The sequence below is a fragment of the Hyperoodon ampullatus genome (assembly GCF_949752795.1).
Source record: "Hyperoodon ampullatus genome assembly, chromosome: 4".
NCBI classification, from domain to species: domain Eukaryota; kingdom Metazoa; phylum Chordata; class Mammalia; order Artiodactyla; family Ziphiidae; genus Hyperoodon; species Hyperoodon ampullatus.
Window position 1 is genome coordinate 57,412,458 of NC_136917.1, and position 26,160 is coordinate 57,438,617.

At 38.7% G+C, this 26,160-nt stretch overlaps 1 protein-coding gene and 1 pseudogene across 2 annotated transcripts in view; one reads left to right on the plus strand and one right to left on the minus strand.

The window, feature by feature from the left end:
• Positions 1-1,733: 1,733 nt before the first annotated feature.
• PCDHB1 (protocadherin beta 1) lies at positions 1,734-4,183 on the minus strand (the record flags this gene model as incomplete). The annotated part of the gene is given in 3 exon segments (XM_079701705.1): positions 1,734-1,964; positions 1,968-2,692; positions 2,695-4,183. Coding segments are annotated over 3 exon segments (2,445 nt in total).
• A 10,251-nt stretch (positions 4,184-14,434) lies between these two features.
• LOC307051219 (programmed cell death protein 2-like) overlaps positions 14,435-26,160 on the plus strand; it is a 31,270-nt pseudogene continuing 19,544 nt past the window's right edge. Inside the window, exon 1 of the transcript in view lies at positions 14,435-14,579. The product of the transcript in view is annotated as a programmed cell death protein 2-like (transcript). The remainder of the gene's footprint in view (positions 14,580-26,160) is intronic.

The following is a 26,160-nucleotide window of genomic DNA, read 5'->3' on the forward strand; positions in this document are numbered from 1 at the left end:
GAAGATCCCACATGCCGTGGAGCAGCTGGGCCCGTGAGCCATGGCCGCTGAGCCTGGATGTCCGGAGCCTGTGCTCCGCAACAGGAGAGGCCACAACAGTGAGAGGCCCGCGTACCGCAAAAAAAAAAAAAAAAAAATATATATATATATATATATATATAGTATAAAAATTTTTAACTTATTATAACTTAAAACTTCCAGTAGAAATGTAGATCTATATGCATTTCAAAGTTAAATATGTAATTGAAGCAATTTGCCCAAACTAGAGGTACTGTTCTACCTTTGGAATACCAGCTACAAATGTTGTGCCTGTCTGTGTGGGACACACCCTTGTGAGTCTGAATTTACACATTGTATAAAATAAGGTACATAATTAAAGACTCATTAAAGCAAACTTTTTAAACAGTTAAGGCACAGTTGGTAGTATTAATAACATCCTTGAAATATGTTAATGTTTTAATTTTTTCCTTTAATTTTAGAATGAGAGAGCTTAAAATAGCTTACAAATGCAAAACAGTGATGATCAAAAAGAAACCTAACTTGGATCCCTACTCCATTTCATTTTTTGAATGATATGCTAGGAACTAACTCTTTTTCTTAGTTTCCATGTTGTCACATCAGCATGCTCAGAAGAGAAAATGGCTTAAGATCAAATCTGGTAATACATGAAAATCTATCATTTCTTAAGGCCACTTTATTGGTATTAATGCATTCTTTCTCCTTTAATATCTTTTTGTTTTGTAGTTGTTCAATAGCGTTTGTTATCTACAACTCTATTTTTTTCCTCATCCACGTTCAAACAACTGCTCTCTGATGAGGAATGAGATATCTGTGTATAAGCAGAGATTTAAGACTTGCCTAAGGTCCCCAACAACCATTAAGAAATCTACACCTAACTTAATTCCTGAACTGAATCTCTTTAGCCTTATATCTGCCTTTACATTTGCAAATAAGTCAAATCCTTATTCTTCTTCTTTACCCTTCCTCCCATCCAGTTATCTATGAGGACCACCATTTACCAGACATTTGCATGATTGTGAATGATGGTATGCAAGATGTTGATTCAAAGATGATCTCTACTCATCAGGTGACAAATCTAGCAATTTCTGAATAACAATAAACTATATTTCTACTTCTTGAACCTAATTGCTTTCTGATGTATCAAAACTAGGAGCTATCTGTCATACAGAGTCAAGTAAGTCAGAAAGAGAAAGACAAATACCGTATGCTAACACATACATATGGAATTTAAGGAAAAAAATGTGATGAAGAGCCTAGGGGTAAAACAGGAATAAAGACACAGACCTACTTGAGAATGGGCTTGAGGATATGGGGAGGGGGAAGGGTAAGCTGTGACAAAGCGAGAGAGAGGCATGGACATATATACACTACCAAACGTAAGGTAGATACCTAGTGGGAAGCAGCCGCATAGCACAGGGAGATCAGCTGGGTGCTTTGTGACCCCCTGGAGGGGTGGGATAGGGAGGGTGGGAGGGAGGGAGATGCAAGAGGGAAGGGATATGGGAACAGATGTATATGTATGACTGATTCACTTTGTTATAAAGCAGAAACTAAAAAAAAAACAAAACAAAAAACTAGGAGCTAGTTCTTGTTCCTATGCATGCATAACTTTCTAATGGAAAATAACTTAAAGGCAAAATAACATATCTCTATGGAACTAAGCATATCCAGAGCCAGGACTAATGAACTTCCACAGGAGACATGAATAATGGCTACATATAGTCATCAGCTACTTGGGCATGGCCCTCTGACCCCCGAGACCTATTCCTATCAGAATCTGGTGGTAAACTGGAGCCAGCCTCTGTTTTTACCTCTCCAGTGCCATGGGGGAAGGGGAAGTTGGGCATAAGGCGCTTAAGAAACCAGAATTCACTATTGCCAGTGCCAGTGGCTGAGGACACTTCATAGGGACAAGGCTGGGATATGGATCCACTGGCTCCTCCTCATACCTGGTTGGTAGAGAAATTACAGTCGTCATAGAAATGCTCTTGAATTGTGAACCTTTCTCTGTATTTAATCTTCTGGCAGATATGTGTAATGAAGATCACTGTGACAGAGAGGAGAAAGAGAAAGGAAAGCACAGCCAGAGAAATGACCAAATATTTAGTGGATGGATTTACCCTTGTAGGATGCTTGAATGGATCCCGGAACTGCAGATAGGGCTCAGAAAAGCCATCTACCAGGAGGATATTAAGTGAGGCAGTAGTAGAAAGAGCTGGTTGGCCGTGATCCTGAGCAAGAACGATCAGTTTCTGCATCATGGGGTCTCTCTCAGATATCTGCCGCAGTGTACGGATTTCCCCATTTTGTTGTTGAACAGAGAATAACCCAGGGTCAGTGGCCTTAAATAGATGATATGAAAGCCAGGAATTCTGACCTGAGTCACCATCCACAGCCACCACCTTAGTCACCAGGTAGCCTGCCTCTGCAGACCTAGGCACCAGGTCATTGCAGGGCAAGGTGCCATTTTGCAGTGGGTACAAGATCATTGGGCAGTTATCATTGTCATCCAGGACAACCACTCTGACAGTAACCTGGCTACTCAGTGACAGGAAGCCCCCATCAGTTGCCTTTACCACAAACTGAAAATCTTGAATGGCTTCATAATCCATAGTTCTCAGTGCATAGAGTTTCCCACTGTCTGAATTTATGGAGATGTAAGTAAAGACTGATCTCTACTTTTTGGAGGCAGCAGAGAATATGTTATTTGGGCATTCTCATCCAAATCTAGATCCTCAGCATGGACTTTGCCAATAAAAACTGCAGGGCTGTTTTCTTGAACAGTCAAGATGTAGGAATCTTCCTGAAATACTGGGGGATTGTCATTAATGTCAGATATTAGCACCTCTATCACAGTCTCTGAAGACAGAGTGGGTGGTCCAGTATCCATGGCAACAAGGGTGATATTATAGCCAGAGACCTCCTCCCGATCCATGCCTCTGTCAATGACCAGTGAGTAGGAATTCCTGAATGTAGGTTTGACTGCAAAGGGAAGGTCTTCTTTGAGGAAGCAAGTGATTTTTCCTCCCACTCGAATGTCCCGGTCTCTGACAGAGAAAAGGGCCAATACCGTCTGTAGTGGAGAGTCCTCAGGGAGAGGGCTGGACACAGAGGAGACTGTAACTTCAGGAGGATTGTCATTAATATCCACCACCTCCACCAGGACTTTGCTGTGGGCAGAGAGGCCTCCTCCGTCGGTAGCTTGAATGTCAATGTCGTATGTTTCAATTGCTTCAAAATCTAGGGACCCTCTTAGTCGAACCTCTCCAGTTTCAGAGTCAATCTGAAACGTCTGGAGAATTACTTCTGGGTTTTGAGCTAAAGAGTAAGTTATCTCCTTGTTGGAGCCCTCGTCTAGGTCGGTGGCAGTCACTGTAGCCACCAAAGAACCATTGGCACTGTTTTCCGGTACCTGAGGGTGGTACACCAGTCGAGAGAATTGGGGCACGTGATCATTGACATCCAGAACCTCCACGCGGATGTGGGCAGTGCCAGACTTGGGAAGAGACCCTCCGTCCACAGCTGTAATTGTCAGGTTGACTTCAGGCTGCTCCTCTCTGTCCAGGGGTTTATCCAGCACTAGCTTGGCATACTTGGGCCCATGGCTGTGGAAGTGGGTGTGCAGGTAGAAATACTGACTGGCGCTCAAGGTGTAGTTTTGGAGACCGTTGAGGCCGACGTCCAGATCCTGCGCGCTCTGCAGAGGAAACCGTGAACCCAGTGGGGTGCTCTCCGGAATCTTTAAAAGAGGCTCCTTGTTTAGGAAAACCTGGGCATTGTTATTGATATCAAATACCCTGACCTCCACGCGAAAGGACTGCAGTGGCTCCATCAGGACTATTTCAAACTGCAGAACGCATGGATCGGCTTTGCCACAAAGTGACTCCTGATCCAGTTTCTCCTTCACGCACAGATCTCCTGTCTTGCGGTGCAGCCGGAAATGCAGTTTATTGCCCTCGGAAACGAGCCGCGCCCCGCGCACAGCCAGCTTCCCTACCTCCAGCCCCAAGTCCTTAGCCACGTTAGCTACAAACGAACCACTCTCCATCTCCTCTGCCACCGAATAGCGGATGGTCGCCGCACCCCCCACAGATATGCACAGAAAAAGGAGAAGTGAGCCCACTTGCCTGCTTTGCAAGAGTTTTCTGTGTGCAATCGCCATCCGTTCTCACAAGCGCACTCTCTGCAGCAGATACACCTGTTGCGTACACAGTTTCACTTTTCTGCCAGCAGGTTCCTGCAACAGTTGCTCTCGGCTTTGCTAGCCTCTAACCGCAGCGCCGCCAAAGGCTAGCGGAGCCAGGTGAGCTGTTTTGCACTTGGAAGAAAAATTGCATTAAGTAACTCAACTCCCCAGGCTATCGAATGTATTAATAGATATGTTCTCATTCTGGAGAGTTAGGTAGAGGTTGAAAGTTGTTGCCAAAGCAACAGCAAACTCGCCTTTCAATTCCTTTTCAGGAAAAAAGCCCTGGGGAATTGAACACCCAATGAGGATACTCGTTAAGCAAGCTCAAGGTTGAAGTCATAGTATCTGTGAGCCGGCTGGGGCCGCTGCAGCAGCGGGCAAACAGCGAGGTGTTAAGGTACTCGGCACACTCCACACACGCACTCCGCCCAGAGACCAAGGGAGAGGCAAAAAGATGCTGCGGTGTCTTCTGAAGCGTGAACCAACTGGATGGGAATGAGGGAGGGGGGCTTGGAGAAAGTGATCAGTAGGAAAAGGAAAGGGGCAGACAGACATCATCTCTCAGGAAACTGGGGTCCATTAGGTACATTGATGGGGGAACTGTTCAACTTGCTTCATGGTTTGCATAAACCCATTCTTTTCCACAGAACCCTCAAACGCTTAGGAAGCGCCTGGCTTGTCACTTATGATTCTGATGGAAGTAATACTTACTGGGTATGATTTCAATATACTGGTACTGTATTAAGTAATTTACATGCATTATCTCATTTAACCCTTGCAACAACTCTATGAAATACATATTATTATTATTTCTTTTTTACAGATGAAATTGAGACTGGAGAGGTTATGTTACTCCCCCAACGTCTTCTACCTAGTAAATATTAGAGAAGGAACTCAATTTGATTTTGTCTGACTCCAAAGTCATGCTCGTAATTAGTATGTAACTCTGCTTTCCAAGTAATATGGTAGATAAATTAAGTGAAGATAAATGTTTGGCTTTGGATTTTAAAGGAAATTAAATAATAGACTACTTACATATATTGAAAATGGCCCAACAGAAATTTTGCAAGATATTTGTTGAGAGTTTTTTACAGTCATAAGATCATAGAATGTTTAAGAATGATAATGCACCTCAGAAAGATTAGGTCCAATCTCCCCCACCCCTTTTTTAAATAGATGAAAAAACTAAGGCCCAAATGATGAAATCACTTGCCTAGTCCATACAGCTACTGCTGGCAATATAAAAACTAGAACCTGTCTTCTGACACTCTGTCTCATGCTGATTAGCAGGAACATTTGGTGGTTTCCCATTTGTAAAAAAAACTCATAACACTTACAGTAGGTAATCTTCAGAATCTAGTCTCTTTCCTTTGATATTTAGCTCAGTCTCAGATTGATGTTGTGTTCTGCTCTAGCTCATTCATTTCCATTGCTGTATAGAATTCCAGTCTGGTCAATGCTCTTTGGCCACAGACCATCAGGAACACACCTGTAGTTGAACAAGGTTGTATTTTCTGATTACTGCAACAAGGGAGACATCACACCACAGAGAATCATGGGGCATCTCAATAAGAGGGTGTTAAAAAGGACTTGCGGTATTTGTGCAAGGTGATTTGGGGGTGGTTTGAAGTAGAACTTTGCTCTGGATTGGATGCTGTCAGAAACAGTTATTTTTACAGTTGGGTATATTAATAATTCTTAGAAGATGAGAAAAATGGAAGGAGGCTAAAGCTGTGATTGGTAATTCATATTAGCCATTTTTGTGGATTGGAAAATGTTCCTTTTCACCTGATTATGGCATCCTCTTGTTTTTCTCTTAATCCATCACTGTCACAGAGTGGCCTTGTCTAATGCTGTTCTATGAACCTGTTTTAGTTCAACACGAGAACAGCATAGCCTAGCTCTGAGTATCAGGCTAGCTCCTAGCTGTCACGGACTGCTTTTGTCTTTTTCAGCATGAACAGCAAAACTCATTTACTATTGTTCTACTGTTCACAGAAGTATGTCATTATATATGTCACTTTGTACACACGTGTGTACATTTGGGGGGGGCATATACCTAGAAGTGGCATTGGTGTCATAGGGTATGCTCTTTTCAGCTTTACCTGATACTGCCGAACTGCTTTCTAAGAAGTTGTACCAATTTACACATCTCATCAGCAGGATGAGATGTGTAAATAGGTCCATTATTTTAAATTGGTCCATTTGTTCTAATTCTTACCAACACTTATCGTTACTAGTCTTCTTAAAAGTTTAACCATTTTGGCTATCTCAGTGTGGGCTTAACTTGCATTTCTCTGATTATTAATTATTGATGACGTAGGGCACTATTTAATATATGTTTAGTCATCTGGATAACCTTTGGTTGGGGGGGCGGTTGTTCAGTTCCCTTGCTCATTTTTTTACATTGGATTGTCTTTTTCCTATTGATTTGTTGTAGTTCTTCATATATTCTAAATATGAGTCCTGAGTATCTCTTTATAATTAAGAAAAAGAGACATGCTTATCCTTAGTTGATATATAGCTTATCCTTAGTTGATATATATCTACAGTTTTGTTTAAAAAGAGGTATTTCTCCCAGTGATTCACACATTAAGCAGAAGCTTATGGCATCCTAGGAAGCCTTTTTTTTAGCTGAGATATAATTGACATATAACATTATATGAGTTTAAGGTATACAATGTGATTAGATATTAGTATATATTGCTAAATGCTCAACACAGTAAGTCTAGTTAACATCCATCACCACACATAGTTATAAACGTTTTTCTTGTAATGAGAACTTTTAAGATCTCTCAGCAATTTTCAAATATACAATACAGTGTTATTAACTACAGTCACCACCTAGGAAGTCTTAATACAATCAGTTTGTAAGTAACTTATTCAAAACCCATAAATTTAAAAAATACATTCTTATGACTTGAAATACAAGAAATGCTGCTCTTCAATTGGATTCCTCTGAATCTTAATTTGTTTAGTTAGTTCTCAGGGTATGTATTATCTGCTTGATGGGATTAAATTCCAAAATATTTTTTTTCCTTTGAAAACTTTGGACCCTTTAAACATCATGGTATTTTTTTAAAGTAAGTTTTTATTCTTTCCAGTGAAGGTAGAACTAGGACATACAGAATAAATCTACAACCTACCAGCCTGTAATGCCAGTGTCTTTACTCAAAATCTAGTTATTGGGAAGAGGGGCAAACCACACGTAGTAAAATATCATGAGGTTTAGGGAGAATAAAAAATGCATTCCAAAATTGTATCTAAGGACTTCCCTGGTGGCATGGTGGTTAAGAATCTGCCTGGCAATGCAGGGGACACAGGTTCAAGCCCTGGTCCGGGAAGCCACGGAGCAACTAAGCCCGTGTGCCACAACTACTGAGCCCACGTGCGTAGAGACCGTGCTCTGCAACAAAGACAAGCCACTGCAATGAGAAGCCCGGGCACCACAATGAAAAGTAGCCCCCGCTTGCCGGCACGCAGAGACGAAGACCCAACGCAGCCAAAAATAAATAAATAAATAAAAGTAAGCATAGACTGAAAAGGTAGGACTGCATAATTTTTTAAAAATTGTATCTAAGTACTAACTCTTAGCTTTTAAAAAATCTTGTTTTGAAATAATTTAAACCTTCAGAAGAGTTTCAAGAGTGCTTACAATTACCCATTACCTACCTATTGATTTGGTTTGACCAAATTTTAGTCAGGTTTCTCTTTTTCTCATAGGCCTCTGAACTTTAATTCACCCCCAAACTGAAACAAGTCCTAAAATCCCCCACTTAATGGTTCATTCTGAGAATTGGCCAACCACAGAGGGAAAAATATTCCTGTAAAAGCACCCTGATTATACCATCTGCTTGCTCTATCCCCTTGTCCTACTCCCACACAAAGTTACTGCTAGCCCTGCTTATGCCTCCCTAATTTAAAAAACAAAAACAAAAAAACTTTTTCTGTATGAGACATTTGCAGATTTTGTGATCAATGAGTTCTGCTATTGCGAAAAGTCTTTTAAAACAGCTTCTCCTTCCCTAAGTCCAGATTTGTTGATATTTGACATAATAAACAATAATAAATAATTATATAGTCTTCACCTCGATTCACCAATTTTCCTGTATTTGTTCACTTTCTCTCATATATATACACATGTATGCATATACATCACATGCGTTATACATTTTATATATATATATACACACACACACATTTATTATTCAAAAATAGTCACTCACCCTCTTAACTTCTGTGGGCAGAATATATCTCTCTGCTCTATTGATGTTGAGTTTGGCCTTGTGAATTATACTAGACCCTCACGATGCATTTAGTGTAATTCTCCACCCCTTCACTTTGGGCTTGACCACGTGAGTTGCTTTGGCCAACGGGATGTTAGCAGAGTGGGTAGTATCTGTGAATGTGACCTTATTTGAAAAGAGTGTCTTTTCAGATATAATCAAGTTAAGATAAGCTTATATGGAATTATGGTGAACTCTAAGTCTAATGACTGGTATCCTTATAAAGAGAGATTTGGAGACACACAGACACACACAGGGAAGAAGGCCATATCACGACAGAGCTAAGAGACTGGACTGATGCTGCTATAAGCCAAGGGATGCCAAGGACTGCTGGCAACAACCAGAGCTAGGAAATAGCAAATAAGGATCCTCCCCTAGAGCCTTCAGAGAAAGCAGGGCCCTGCTGATGCCTTGATTTCAGACTTTTAGCCTCCAAACTATGAGAATAAGTTTGTTTTTTTTAAGCCACCCAGTTTGTCATAGTTTGTTATATCAGCCCTAGGAAACTAATACACAGAGTAAAGCAAGTTGTGGCTTGAAATGTGCTGCAATAATTGGGCTTGCCCTCTTGCTCTTCTGCCACCTTTCTAAGAACTTTTTCTGGATAGCCCACCGATTCAAGGATGAGGATGGAACAGCACTGGATACAACCTGTATACTAAAGCAAAGCACAGCTGATATCAGCCTAAATCTGCTGACCTCCAGATGCACGAGTGGGAATTTATGTTATTTTGAGCTATTAAGTTTTGCACTGTATTTTGTGACCATAGCTGACAGATACAGTATGTAAACATTGTATTTTGTTATGAGTTAGTTGCAGACATTTTAACATATCATCCCTAAATATATCAATATGTACCTCTTACAAACAGGGGCATTCTCCCGCATAACTTCGATTACAATTATCACACGCAGGAAATTTAACATGACTACTATTACCTCATATTGTATTCAATATTTAAATTTCCTCAATTGTTCCAATGTCCTTTGTGGCTGTTTTTTTTTAAATCCAGGATATAATCAAGGTTTGCACGTTGCACTCAATTGTCATGTTTTTCTAGTTTCCTTTAAACTAGAGCAGTTTAAAGAAAATATTTTTATGACTTTTTTTTTCATGACACTGCCATTTTTAAAGAGTCATTTTACAGGATATCCCTCAGTTTGGGCATTGTGTCTTCATTAGATTCAGATGAAATATTTTGAAATCAGTACCACCTTGGAGATGTTGTAGTCTCTTCAGTGCATTACATCAGGAGGCATATGATGTCATTTATGTCCCATTATTGGTGCTACTAAGTTTGATAATTTGGTTACAAAATAGTGTCCACATTTCTCAATTTGAAAGGTACCTTTTAATTTTTCATGATTAGTTATCTTAGGAGAGATGTTTCAAAACTATGTGACCATGATGTGGAGAAAAGGGAACCCATGTGCACTGTTGGTGGGAATGTAAATTGGTGCAGCCACTATGAAAAACAGTATGGAGATTCCTCAAAAAATTAAAAAGAGCTACCATGTGACCCAGAAATTCCACTCCTAGGTATATCTGAAGAAAACAAAAACACTAATTAGAAAAGATAATAAAGACACAGACCTACTAGAGAATGGACTTGAGGATATGGGGAGGGGGAAGGGTAAGCTGTGACAAAGCGAGAGAGAGTCATGGACATATATACACTACCAAATGTAAAATAGCTAGTGGGCAGCAGCCGCATAGCACAGGGAGATCAGCTCGGTGCTTTGTGACCACCTAAAGGGGTGGGATAGGGAGGGTGGGAGGGAGGGAGATGCAAGAGGGAAGAGATATGGGAACATATGTATATGTATAACTGATTCACTTTGTTATAAAGCAGAAACTAACATGATTGTAAAGCAATTATACTCCAATAAAGATGTAAAAAAATAAATAAATAATAAAAAGAAAAGATATATGCGCCCCTATGTTCACTGCAGCATTATTTACAATAGCCAAGATACAGAAGCAATCTGGATAAAGAAGATGTGTGTGGGGGGTGTATGTATGTGTGTATATAACAGAATATTACTCAGCCGTAAAAAAGAATGAAATCTTGCCATTTGTGACAACATGAATGGTCCTAAACAGTATTATGCTAAGTGAAATAAGTCAGATAAAGGCAAAAACTGTATGATTTCACTTATGTGTGGAATCTAAAAAAACAAATAAAACCAATGAACAAACATAACAAAGCAGGAACAGAGTTACAGATACAGAGAACAAATTGCCAAAGGGGAGCAGGTGGGGGGGATGAAAGAAATAAGTGAGGGAGATTAAGAGGTACAAACTCCAGTTACAAAATAAATGAGTCAAGGGGATGAAATGTAGTGTGGAGAATACAGTCAATAACTATGTAATATTTTTGGTGATATAACTAGACTTACCATAGTGATCATTTTGAAATATGTAGAAATACTAAATCACTGTGTTGTGTACCAGGAAATAGCAGTGTTATAGGTCAATTATACTTCAAAAAAACAAAATCATAGAAAAAGAGATCAGATTTGTGGTTACCAGAGGCAGGGGGAGGGTGAGAGTAGGAAGAGGAATTGTATGAAGGTAGTCAAAAGGTTCAAACTTCCAGTTATAAGATAAGTAGTAGGGATGTAATATATAACATGATAAATATAACACTGCCTTATGTTATATATGAAAGTTGAGAGTTCTCATCACAAGGAAAATTTTTTTCTATTTCATTTTGTACCTATATGAGATGTGAATGTTCACTAAACTTATTGTGGTAATCATTTCATGATGTAAGTCAAATCACTGTTATATACCTTAAACTTATACAGTACTGTATGTCAATTATATCTCAATGAAACTAGGGAAAAAACTATGTGAATATTCTATTTCCAAAACAATTTTATTACTCAGTGTTTTCCAACATCCATGGATGATACTTGCCTATATTAATATATACTTGTACTTACATAAGTATCTGTGGTGTGTGTATGTGTGTGGCTGTAATCATGGTATTTATACTTTCAATCCATTAAAACAGGTTTCTTCCTTTCCATCCCCCAATTCATATTTATATTAGCCTTGTACCAAAGTGAGAATATTTGGTTCCCAGCACCATAAATATATTTGCTCATTATGCAAATCTTAAAATATGATATTTTTACAATAAGATTTGGTAATCATGATCCTTGGTATTTGCCCAAAGTAGTTGAAAACTTATGTCCACACAAAACCCTGCACACGAATGTTTATAGCAGCTTTATTCATAATTGCAAAAACTTGAAGCAACCAAGATGTCCTTCAGTAGGTGAATTGATAAATAAACTGTGGTATATCCAGATAACGAATTATTCTTTATTATTATTATTATTCAGCACTAAAAAGAAATGAGCTATCAAGCCATGAAAAGATATGGAGGAACATAAATGCATCTTACTTAAAATGCATGCTGCTAAGTGAAAGAAGCAAGTCTGAAAAGCTGCTCTATGATTCCAACTATATGACATTATAGAAAAGGCAAAACTATAGAAACTGTAAAAAAAAAAGAAAGAAAAGAAAAATCAGCGGTTGCCAGGACTTAGGGGGAGGGAGTATGAATAGGTGGAGCACACAAGATTTTTCTAAATGGACTTTATTACTATGCATGTGTAATTACAATACTGGCTAATCTCCCCATTGGTTTTCTATTGTATTCAAACTTGAAATAGTCTTACTTTTAATATTTATGATATTTGTTATAGTCATTTATAAGCATATTAATATATGGGATACCCTCGAACTTTCATATATACTCAAGTCTGAAAAAAACTTTTTAGGAGCACATGTATTTTATTTTTTTAATTAATTTATTTAATTTATTTATTTTTGGCTGCATTGGGTCTTTGTTGCTGCACCCGGGCTTTCTCTAGTTGTGGGAGCGGGGGCTACTCTTCATTGAGGTGCACGGGCTTCTCATTGCAGCAGCCTCTCTTGTTACGGAGCACGGGCTCTAGGCGCGTGGGCTCAGTAGTTGTGTTGCACGGGCTTAGTTCCTCTGCAGCATGTGGGATCTTCCCAGACCAGGGCTTGAAGCTGTGTCCCCTGAATTGGCAGGCGGATTCTTAACCACTGCGCCACCAGGGAAGCCCTGGAGCACATGTATTTTAAAACATTGAGTGCACACCTGCAGTTTTAGACTTCACTATTATTTTAGGATTCTTTTCTTTTATTGTGTCTTTTCATGCATTTTAGGTTTCTTATTCCTTTTGGCAGGAACAAGAGGCTTTGAGGGTATAGAAGTCTTTCTTAGGCAGCTCAATTTATTGCTGCTGCTTTTGATCTACCATCTGTTGCTTTAAATGACAATGCCTCTTGTTGTTTACCATGTGCATCTGCATGTAATGCTTCTGTCTTCCACAGTAATATAAAAAGCCTTAATATAAACCAATACCATTTATAGTCCAGATTTATATTACATTCTTACTTTAAACAGATGGCTTTCATGCCCATGTTGACTCTGGTAGCATGGGTTATAGGTGTTTCTCCATGAAATCTGACAGGTGTTTGGGAAACTTCCCAATTTAACCAAATGGAGGCTAGGTTAGAATGTTTATTCTTCTCTTAATTAAACTCCAACCAATTTATCTCCTTTATCCGTGAAGATAATTCAAGTAACATCCCCAAATTGGATACCTAAATTTTTATTGAAATCAGTATTTTGAAAAAAAAGTTTTATGTCTGAAAACAGAAATGATAACTATTTTCTGTGTTAAGATCCATAGAAAAGTAAATGAGAAGACATCTATAAGAATACTAAATATTAACTGGGTTGGTTGACAAAGCCAAGTGTGCTTCCCGGGTAGTTCTATCTTTTTCTGAGATTGCTAAGTTTGAGAAAGAAATTCATGTTACTCTCAATTTACTAGAAGTGACTTTACACTGTAACCCACATATCTGAAGATATAGTAAGACTCTGGCTATAAAGCAGTCACTTGTTTTGGAATATGGGAAGAGTGATATTAAACTAATTAGGAAGAAGAGGTTACTATCACAAACATAGAAATTGTAAGGTCAGTTGGAATTTTGACTTCATAGCCTCTTGAAAAAAAAAAAAAGTACCCACCTTTCCATAGTATTTTTTACAAAGATAACATTTGAAAGAACTATTCCATTACCTCTTTCTCCTGTTTCATTCTCATTATCTATCAAAAGAATCTCTACTTAGCAACCCGATTAACTTCAGGGGCTCCCCATCTGAAGTTAAATGTACAAACTTCAAAGTGACTTCATCATCACTGTGTAAGAGTACACAGTGTGAAAATACACAGGGTAAACATAAGAAGCATACCATAACTTTCCTGTGTTTTCAACTCTGATAGTTTATATATACCAGTCCTGGAAGAAAATAAGAAACATGAGTTTTCCTCCTAGAATTTCTATGACCTCTTACCACTTCCTAAATATAATTACATTTGTTTTTTCCTTCCAGAAGCAAAAATCAGAGAGAGAAGTACTCTCAGCTAAGCTTCCTTGAATGTATTTGGCTAACAAGAGAGAGCTTCAGAAGCATTTCTTTCAGCAAAATGTACTCTGTGAATACTTTAGTAACTATTTCTAAATGTCTATAAAAACATATTTTTCAGATACTCATCTGATAACAAGATATGCTGAAAGAAATGCTTGGGAAAATTTTAACATTTGTAAATAATTTGAGGGGATGTGATAGAAGTGAGAGATCACTCTGGAAATTCTCAATTCTCCTATACCTCTCTGTGGCTTTTTTAAATGGCCAGATCTCCCCAAAACCACCTCCTGAAGTTCAATATTCCAAACCCCTCCAATTTGTTTCTTCAGAGTTTAGGGTCTCCATCCAAAGTCCTTTTTGAACTTTATCAAAAGCATTTTCCTCATCTACCACCAGGTGGCAGGTGGAGCCACCTTTTGGAAAGCGACCCTGACCCCGCCCTACCGGAAGTTGTCATGCAAAGGAAGCCTCTCTGGCCACGCCTAGAGTTCAGCACCCTCGACGCGGACAGCGACACCGCCCAATTTAGTCCCATGACTCGCAGCAGAGATTTTCACCTGACAAAGGAACTGGCCAATCGCAACTGGTTCCAAGGGCTGCGTGACGGACAATTTACAAAGCCAGATATGGAGGGGGAAAGAACTCCTTGATTTGGGACATTTAGGTTGGCAGGAGAACCAGGTGATTTTAAATAATACATCGTAATGCAAAAATCCTAATTTTTCTCCCTCACTACCCACCGGATTCTAAGTGCATTCTTAGAAATGCTATCTTGCGGTGCGAGAGACAGTAGATTAACCAACCTCGGTGTGTTGGTTTATTCCGACAAAACGCGTTAAGACAACGAAGGCGGTACAAAAGTCCGTGTGAGTTATGGCGGCCAATCCCTCTTGCGCAAAGCTGCCTGTCAGCTTTCCTAAGAAACCAGCATGGGGACGGACTGCTTTTTCTGCATAGTTTTTCAGTTAGTCTCGAAAACCCAAACAGTAGCTCTTTTTGTTCACATGAAATTACTATTTTAGACAGAGAGGTTGGACTGAAGCACGAGTGTACTCTAAAATTGACGGTTTAGGTGTCATCTTTCCAGTTGCCTAGCAACAAATTAGACAAAAAAGAGCACATCTGCGGGTTTTAACTTACATAACAGCAAAAGCCCAAGGGCAAATGAAAATGCGCTCAGGACAGCTTGACATATTAACTAGTTCTAGTGTTTAGAATCAGTCTAATTAAATCTCAGTGCTGGGGCAGCAGGTAGAGCTAACGGGAACAAGTAGCTATTTAAGATGGACAAATAAACTAAATTAAGCCGAGTTTTACCTGTAAATTATCCGTGTTGTACGGATTGCTTTCTCACTATTTCCCACTATTTTGGCGACGATAATTCAGACCTTTAACCAGCAGAGGGCGAGTCGACTGCATTTTTCTCCCCTAAGACACTCCCTTCCTTCACCCCACCCTTTCTCATCCCTTGCCCCTGGGAAATTATTTTACTAGGCTCTTCAAATATAGACCAACGGAGGAAGGTGTGGAGGAAGGGGAGCAGCAGCACAGAACTCCACAGAGTGCCAGCCCTGTCAGCCTTGGATCTGTGGCTGCTCTCCTGTCCCCTTACTTGGAGCTGCAGAGGGGATTGCACCAGTTGTCCCAGGAGGAGGCTGGGATTAAAAGCAGCCCCACCCCCAGAAGCCGTGGATATTTGTGATCACTAGCTTCAGAGAATTGGGAGAGCCAGAGAGAGCCTGGTTACACGACAGATATAACCTATGAAAGAGAAAACCAGTTCACTTCTCAGGGCCAATAATAGCTAAGTATGCTGGAATATCAACAAAAAAAGGGTCTGCTCTGGCTTTGATACTCTGGGAACAAAAATGGGGTGGGGGTAGGGAAAGGAGAAGATGAAAGACTAAGAATCTGACTGAGTCATCTTTAAAACAGAACAAGCAAAGCAAGCCACTCAGGGGGAGAGACAATGACAGAAGGCCTGCTAGAATGCAGGGCAGAGCAATAAAGCATGCTGTACAAAGTTAATTTATTGCTGGGCGGAACCCTCTGCATTCTGGACAGGCATACCACTTGCTCCAGAGGAGGTGGGTTTTACCTTGTATTGTAAGACTTTGCAGAATCTTCTCAGGCAGGCAGCCAGAAATCCCATTAATTGGACATGCCCTTTTTCTTCTCCTCATATTTATGTCTCAGTTTCAAGCCAGTAAAATTAATTTTTTCTGGAGGACATTAAACTAAATTTTATGCAGCATTGCATTTTCTCTCCTTCAATCATTAAATTTCTATAAAGCTTGCTTTTCAAGGACACCATTTCATTAACAAATTCAATTCATGAGGAAGTATGATACTCTGTTAAAGTTGATGGTGTCAGGTTAGATCAACACTTTTCAGAAAGCATTATTTGATTCAGTTTCATCATAAATCTTTCAAGTAAATTGCACTTTGATGGTGTTGTATTGCACACCTTCTGTATCTAATCACTTATAAAATAAATTTTTTATGCATATACCAAACTTCATTCATGTTACACCAAGATCCAAACAAATGCTTAAAACTGGCTAATATAATCTCTCCATGGAAGCCAGAATTATCTTTAAAAAACTGAAGTAGTAAGTCACTGAACAAGCACTTAGTAAAACAGGATGTTCAAAAAGCCAATAAGCATATTAAAAGGTTTCAACATCATTAATTATCCAAGAAATGGAATTTTAAACCACAATGAAATGTCTTTATCCACCCAAGAGAATTAATTAATTAAAAAGCTGACATTTTCAAGTGTTGGAAAGGATGGGGCAACTTCAGCTATCACACACTGCTGATGGGTTATAAGTTGGTACAGCCACTCTGGAAAACTGTCAGCATTTACCAAAGTTCAAAATATGCATACCCTACAACTCAGTAATTGCAGTCTTAGGTATATTCTCAATAGAAATACTTATATGTGCACACAAAAAGACACGTAAAAGAATGTTCATCTTAAACTTGGAAGCAATCCAAACTTCAACAATAGAATGAATATATTGTTATTGCCATATACAGAAATATATACAGTAATGACTTTTTAAAAAAACTACTGCTACATGCAACAGTATGTATAAATCTCACAATGTGATGTTCAGCAGGAAAAAATCAGAAACACAACATTTTGTACAATTCTACTTACATAAAGCTCAATTATTGGAAAAACTAAGGTAAGTTAGAATAGTGCTTGCCTTTGGTGGAGATAAAGACTGAAAGGGGGCATGAGAGAGGCTTCAGGGGGTATTGGTAATATTCTGTTTCCCGATCTGGGTGGTGGTTACTCAAGTGTGTTCACCCTTTAAATATCTGTTGAGCTATACACTGATTTGTACATGTTAATTATGTTATGCAATCTAAATTCCTTAAAGTCGCCTATAAGGCCCTGCAAAAACTAATCCTACCTAAATTTCCAACCTCTTATTAACCATTTTCTCCCTCCATCATCACACTTGAATTACTCTGAGCTTTCATCAGTTTCTAGAACATATCTATCTCTTTTCAATCTTAAGGCCCTTGGGCTTGCTGTTTGCTCTTCCTGGAATGCATTATCACCAGCTCTTTTCATAACATGTTCCTTCTAATCTTTCAACTCTCAGATTAATGATACCATTTTAGAGAAACTTGCTTTGACTCTCCTATCTGAAGTCCCCGTGTCATTTTTCTATTTGCTGCCATCACAAATTATCACAAACTTAGTGGCTTTAAACAATACAAATTTATGATCTGAGACTTCTGAAGGTCAGAGTCTGCAATGGGTCTCACTGGGCTAAAATCAAGGCACCAGCAGGAGCAATTTCCTTCTGGAGGCTCTAGGGGAGAATCCATTTCCTTGCCTTTTCCAGCTCTTAGAGGCTGGAGGCACTTCTGGATTTGTGGCTCCTTCTTCCATGTTCACCATCAGTAGTGCAGCATCTTCAAATCTCTCTCAGACTGTGACCCTCTCTTCCCTCTTTTCCACCCTTTCGATATTGTTGAATCCAGCCAGATATTTCAGTATACTGTCCGGATGAAGGACAGCTGATTTAGCAACATTAATTCTCCTTTGTTACGTATTATAACATATTCACAAGTTCTGAAGACTAGAGTTGTGGACATCTTTGAGGGGCATTATTCTGCCTACCAGAGTCCACCTTTTTCTAGCACAGCATTGTATTTATTAAGAGCACTAATCACAGTTTTTAGTCATTTCATATATTCCTCTGCCCATTCACTGTCTAACTGCTCCCACTCTAAGGTAAATTCTATGAGCACACAGACCTATCTGTCTTGTTCCCTGCTGTTTCCTTGGTGCTTAGCATAATGCCTGACACACTACAGAAATTCATTAAGTATTTGTGGAAAGAATAAATAAATATGAGTTTAGGTCTATGTTTTCACACTTGAAAACTCTGGTTTTTACCTTTTCCTTTCATATAAAAATATATATATTGTGTCTTGGCAGGAGGGGGATTTCTGGTGCAATCACAGTATAGATTTTTGAAACTCTCTACTATACTAACTCACTGTAAAAAAAATCACTCCTACAAATAGAGTCCATATATGTCACAAACATATCTTCATTTCTATCATACTTAAAAGTAGAGTTTATAAGTTTCTTCCTCCTGGAAAATAGTGTATCACAGGGCTCATATTCTGAAGAAAAGCTAATCCAGAGTGAAGAGTTGGAATTCTTTATTACAGTCACATGAGAAAAAAATGTGGTGCATGGGGCTCTAAGTATGATCCTAGAATGTAGTTGCAAAGACAGGTATCATCAGATAATCATTGTACATCTGATATTATAACCTGTATTACCAGGTTGTAATATCAGATACCAAAGTTTTTTTAAAAAGTACTTGGCGACTCACTCAGCAAATATTTATTAATCATCTATTAAGTGTCAGACCCTTTTCTAGTCTCTGGGTACACAATACAAAGTCCCTGCCTATAGGGAGCCTACAAATAGATGTGCAATATTATGTGAGGTAGTGGCAAGTGTTATAAAGAAAGGGAGATTAATCCCTTGTTAGTTGCTTTGTTTGCAAATATTTTCTCTCATTCTGAGAGTTGTCTTTTCGTTTTGTGTATGGTTTCCTTTGCTGTGCAAAAGCTTTTAAGTTTCATTAGGTCCCATTTGTTTATTTTTGTTTTTATTTTCATTACTCTAGGAGGTAGATGGAAAAAGATCTTGCTCCGATTTATGCCATATGATCCAGCAATCCCTCTCCTGGACATATATCTGGAGAAAACCATAATTCGAAAAGATACATGCACCCCAGTGTTCACTGCAGCCCTATTTACAATAGCTAGGACATGGAAGCAACCTAAATACCCATCAACAGAGGAATGGATAAAGAAGATGTGGTACCTATATACAATGGAATGCTACTCAGCCATAAAAAAGAATGAAATAATGCCATTTGCAGAAACATGGATGGAACTAGAGATTGTCATACTGAGTGAAGTAAGTCAGACAGAAAGACAAATATCATATGATATTGCTTATATGTAGAATCTAAAAATAGGGTACCAATGAACTTATGTACAAAACAGAAACAGAGTTACAGATGTAGAAAATAAACTTATAGTTACACGGTGTAAGGGGGGGTAGGGATAAACTGGAAGATTGGGATTGACATATACACACTACTATATATAAAATAGATGACTAATAAGGACCTACTGTATAGCACAGGGAACTCTACTCAATACTCTGTGATGGCCTATATGGGAAAAGAATCTAAAAAAAGAGTGGATATGTATATATAACTGATTCACTTTGCTGTACACCTGAAACTACCACAACATTGTAAATCAACTATACTCCAATAAAAATTTTTTAAAAAGCAAAACAAAAAAGAAGAAAGGGGATGATGAGAAAACAAGAGAGGGTTTTGGGTTTTGAATGGAGATTCAAATGAAATTTAAAAATAAAAAGATAAGTCTGGTTGTTATATGGGTATAAGAAGGAATACCAGTTAGAAGGCCATTGCAGAAATATGGGCAAAAAATAGTGATAGTTTGAATTAGGGTGTTAGTGCTGGAGTTAATATAAATTGGTTGGATTTGGGACATATTTTAAAGAAAATTGAAACGATTTGATGGTCTTAGATATAGAATGTTAAAGAAAAATGGCCCTCAGTTTGTGTGGGGTATTTTGGTATTGGTGGTGCTATTTACTGTTATGGAAATTTAGGGTTAGTTTTGGTATGGAAAAAAAATCAAGAATTTTGGACATGTTAAATTTGAAATGTTTGTTAAACATATAAGTTATGTTGATTGGGCAATTGATTATTGAGGTCTGTGGACTTAGGGGAGATATCACATCTAGAAAGATTTGAGCAAAGATTAGGAAAACTATAATTAAAGTAATAAAATTGAATGAGATCACCTAGGGAATTAGTGTAGTTAGAGAAGATGGCCAATCCTAGGGCACATCAACATTTTGAGGTCTAGGAAATGGAGAGAAGCCAACAAAGGAGACTGAGGGGGACTAGCCAGTGTGGTCATAGGAAATCAGGAGGGAATATGTTCTGAAAGTCTGAAAGTCACTGTGTCAAGAAGGAGGAAGGAAATACTGCTGTGTTTAGTTAGATGAAACATGAGATGGAAATATGGAGGTCCTTTGTGACCTTGGCAGAGCAGATTCAATGAAGTGATAATATAAAAACCTGATTTAATGTGACAATCCATTATGAAAATATTATTCAGCTTGGATTCCTTTTAAATAATGCTACTTGAAGTAGAGATTACATGAATTTAAAGGTTTGATGATCTATATACATAATAAATTAGTTATATTAGTATATATATTAGTAATAAATTAGTTAACTTCTAAATTCACAATTCCTTGATATTAGATCAAATTATATAGGTTACTTGACTGTAATGGTGGCTGCCTGAAGGAAAAAATGAGGCAGTTTCTTCTTAGCTCTGTGGATAATATTTAATTCTCTGCCTATGATTTCCCTTACTGGGAAACTCTTCTCCTCTTCTGAAGTAATTACAGATACTTACTGTTTGCCTCAAAATAGAAACATAAACTTCCTTTGTGGAGAGATCTTCATTGAACTTCCTATTTTATCTGAACCAATGACTTTCAAAGCATTTTCCAAGACCTTCATGTGATGCACTGATGTTCACAAACTAGTTTTTTGTGTTCACTTGTATATATGTTAAGGCTGTTTCTAATAATTGCCATCATAATCACCCGGCCTCCTATTCTACCAAATTGTCTGTTCCACAGAGCTCTTAAATCCTTCTCACGGGCCCAATAAAGGAGTTTTAGAATTCAATCACTAAAAAACTTGTGCCAGCTCTTTTTCACAGAAATGTTAAATCGAGGGACTTCTAAAGTTTCAGTTCACCTAACACTCAATTAGCACTACAGTCATTCAGTTTTGTTTTGTTTTCTTTCTATTTTTTTGGCCATGCTGCATGGCATGCGTGATCTTAATTCCCTGACCAGGGTTCGAACCCATGCCCCCTGCAGTGGAAGCATGGTGTCAACCACTGGACCACCAGGGAGGTCCCTCAGTTACTAATTATTAAGCACCTTCTGTGTGTTTGGCCTACTCAGGGTCAGAAATATGATGTTGAATGAGATGGACACCGTTTCAGCCTCAAAAAACTTGGGTCCTAATGGTAAGATAGGCAATTAAATTGTTATAATAAACATGTTACAGACTATCATAAGAATACAGCATAATAGAAAAACTCAAAATTCCAGGTGGGGGATGGAAGGTTATGAAAGGCTGGGCTCTGAAAGATGAGGAGTTATCCAGGAAGGGCAACAGTGACTTAGTAATAGGGAAAAGCATGTACACAGGTTTAGAGGCCATGGAAGAATGGAAGGATAGTGCAACATTTAAAGAACACTGTGAGAAAGGGAAAAACTTTATCATTATTTTTCTCTCCTTTAGGGTGACCTACCTCAATACTTCTTATTGATTTTCAAACTACCTTAAAAATTGATTTTCAGGGCTTCCCGGGTGGCGCAGTGGTTGAGAGTCCGCCTGCCAATGCAGGGGACACGGGTTCGTGCCCCGGTCCGGGAAGATCCCACATGCCACGGAGCGGCTGGGCCCGTGAGCCATGGCCGCTGAGCCTGCGTGTCCAGAGCCTGTGCTCCGCAACGGGAGAGGCCACAACAGTGAGAGGCCCGTGTACCGCAAAAAAAAAAAAAAAAAAAAAAAAAAAATTTGATTTTCATTATTATGGATAAATGTCAAATTCTATTTTTAAAGTATTTTTATGCAATAATCAATATTCATTAGTTCATATATAATAGCTAATACACATAAACACTACAAATTTTATTGATATTTTTGAAATTCTTTTCAGATAATCTTAGGTACATTTAAGAAGTGTTCTCTAGACTTGGGGTTGCCAAGGGGGAGGGGGTTGCAGGAGGGAGGGGGTTGGAGGAGGGATGGAGTGGAAGGCTGGGGTTAGCAGATACAAACTACTATATAGAGAATGGATAAGCAATAAGGTTCTACTGTATAGCACAGGGAATCATATTCAATATCCTGCGATAAACCATAATGGAAAAGAATATTTTTTAAAAAGAACGTGTATATATGTATATATATATATATATATGTATAACTGAACCACTTTGCTATACAGCAGAAATTAACACAACATTGTAAACCAGTTATACTTCAATAAAAAAAAAAAGTTCTCTAATCCTTCCAAGATTACCTAACCACTCCGATTGTTCATTAATTCACTCTCATGAGGCTCTGGGGAATACTTGTACATATTAAGCATTTCCCCTTATCCCAATTCCACAATAACAGTCATGAGAAATACAGTAATTTGTTAATAAATATGTATTAAATGATGCCTCGTTTCTGATATGCTCTAAATATGACAATTAAGGAAATGTAATTTATTTCTAAAATTTAATAAACCAAGATAACATGAAACTGATGATTCATCCTCTTAATATTTCTGGACTTCTGGATGTGGAAGAGGTGAATGAAAAGAGAATAGATGTGGAGAGTTAAAATTGTAACTTTTTTTCTGTGAGAAACTGAGGAGATACCTAGTATAGGTTTCATTTTATATATAAAGAAACTGAGGCCCAGAGAAATAGGATGTCTTAACTCCAAGTTAGAAACACAGCTGTCATAGAAATCAGATTCCTACTCCTTAGTCTACTACTTTTCTCATTATGACAGACTAAGATCTTTGGCACTCAAGAAAGTTTGTTTTTTTCCATGAGAGTTCTTTGGATCTTTAAAAGTTTGTGGGCCACTGCTTAAAATTCATTAATTTAGTCAATTTGCCAGTATCTATAGAGGTCCTATAATATTTTAGGATTGTTCTATGTGCTAGGGATACAGCACTGAATAGACAAAAATCTCTGCCCTCTAGGAACCCCAGAGAGATAATTAGACCACTTATAACAGCTTCACCCTGGAGACATTCAGAGATACGGATACATTTGAACTTAAGGGGTGTGTGCATGTGTGTGTGTGTAAGAGAGAGACAGAGAGAGAGAGAGAGAGATCTGTTTCATTTAAAGTCAGGTTTATTGAGTTATAAATTCCATGTAGTAAAATTCACTCTTTTAAGGTGTACAGTTTGATGAGTGGCAAACATACATAATCATTTAACTACCACCGCAATCAAGATGTAGAATATTTCCATTACCCACAAAAGTTTTCTCATGCCACTTTTTACTCAATCTCTCACCCCACCCACAGCCCCTGGTAACCACACTGACGTGGTTTCTGTTCTGTATAAACAGAATCACAAAGTATGTAGCCTTTTGCACTGAGCATCCTTCATTTAGCATAATGCTTTGAAATTCATCCATGATATCGCATGTATCCGTAGTTAGTTCCTATCCATTTGTCTTTAGTACTTGGTAATTGAGCTTCCTTGTCACAGCCTTACTTTGCACAAGGACGAGGTGAAAAAGGTTTAGAATCAACCAACATGGAAAGTCTAATAGGAGATTCATCCCATCAAAGGAGAGATTCTGAAAGGGATACACATCACTGTTAAGTGAGCTACACGTAACTTCCATCCAGGGGCTACAATAAAAACTGTCTGAAACACTATTCCTGACCCTAGAAGTAGGGCAAGGAGGGTGGGGGATAGGAATCACTACTAAGAATTTGGAACCACTTCTAGACCTCACATAATTTTGTAGCGTGTATGCACTGGACCTGGACAGTTGGCAAGGGGTGGTGGGTACAGGGATAAATTCCTCAGAGAATGTAACTTTATACTGCTATCAAACTGGTAATGCCCCTAGAATGTGGTTAGAGTAAATTATCTCTAGAATAATGCCTCTTTACCCCAGGCTTCAAATAATTTCCAAAAATAGAATTTCAAGTTAAGTGAGCAACTTATCATTAAAAAAAAAAAAAAAAAAAGTAGTTCAACGTGCAAGGAAACAAGATACCAGAGTGAGAGCCAGGAGAAATAAAAACAGCTGAAGCAGACAAGCATTGACGTCAGACAATGGAATTATCAAACACAAAATATGAAATGACTGTATTTAATGTATCTAAGGAAATAAATGTTTGAAAATAAATGGAGGGAACAGAAACTGTGAAGAATGAGCAAGTATATTTGAGGAAAGAACAAATAGAACTGCTAGAAATGTAAAGTTGTAATAAATGAAAGTTTAAAACTCAACGGGTAGTTTTAAGAACATATCAGACATAGATGAAAAAGAACAGACTGGAAGGCAAAACGAATGTAGCAAAAAGAGAAAACAGATGGAGATTATGAAAGAGTTTACAAGACACAGATCTATATATACCATTTCACTCTATTCTAACTGGAGTCCCAGAGGATAAAACAGAAGGAATAATATTTGAGGAGATAATTAGAATTTTTCATAACGCCAAGCCACTAATTCAAGAAGCCAAATGAATCTCATATAGAGTCAAATAGACACATATATAGATCGTAGTGAGATTGCAGAATACTGAAGATGAAAAGATTATCTTAAAATAGATATAAAAGATCAATTTCTTTTTAAGTAATGACAGAGAACTAACTTCCCGGCAGCAATAGTGGAAGACAAAATACAATGAAATGACACTGTCAACATCTGATGTAAAATTATAGTTAACTTAAAATTCTAAGCCTAAACAACAAGGTCCTACTGTGTAGCACAGGGAACTATATCCAATCTCCTGGGATAAACCATAATGGAACAGAATATTTTAAAACAAGAGAAGGTCTACAAGTGTATAACTGAGTCACTTTGCTGTACAGCAGAGATTGGCACAATGTTGTAAATCAACTATACTTCAATAAAAATAATTTTTTTTAAATTCTAAGCCTAGCATAAATATCTCTCATAAGCCAGTAGGAGAAGAGGATGAAGATAGTGGAATAGGAGGACGTGGAGCTCACCTCCCCCAACACATCAAACACACATCTACACGTGGTACAATCCTCACCGAAAACTAACCGGAAACTGGCAGAAGAACTCCTAAACAACAAAAGCTGCAGAAAAGATCTCCATATAACCAGGTAGGATAGAAAAAAAAAAAATTACCAGGTTGGGAACTACACCCCTGGTAGGGATCTATAAGGAAGAGAAGGTCCACATGGGCAGACCCTTGTCCTGGGGAGCAAGGAGGTCATGCCCACTCCTGGTGTCCTGTGCAGAGGAGACAAGCCCCCTTGCCTGCTGGGAAATCTGCTGAGACAGACAGAAGGGCTGGAAAAGCCTAGACTCTACTTGCAGGAAGTGCACACATGCTGGCTTGCCAACAATCAGGGCAGAGAGAGCCATGCACTGGCGTCTGCAGCCTTGCTACACTTCTCAACATAAAGGGGCTAACACCCTAGTCCAGTTCACTCCACACCACAGCCTGGCACACCATCTGGGCAAAGACCTGGTCTAGCTATGCAGAGACAGACTGGGGTAGGTAGGGTGTGATCTGGGTGGAGCCAGGGAGACCACTGTCACAACATGCATAGGGCAGTGCCATAAGAGCATGCAGTGGCTAAGCACCTGTCTCCAGGCAGGCCCTGGAGAGGATTCAATCTAGCTACACCTCTGCATAGAGTATGGTCTGCTTGGGATGGCAATGGCCTTGTCAGCACACTCAGGAGTTCATCTCCCAATGAGAGAGCACCTCCCCACCCCCAGCTCTGCCCACTCGTCACTTGCGGCTTAGTGCTAGATCTGGGGCAG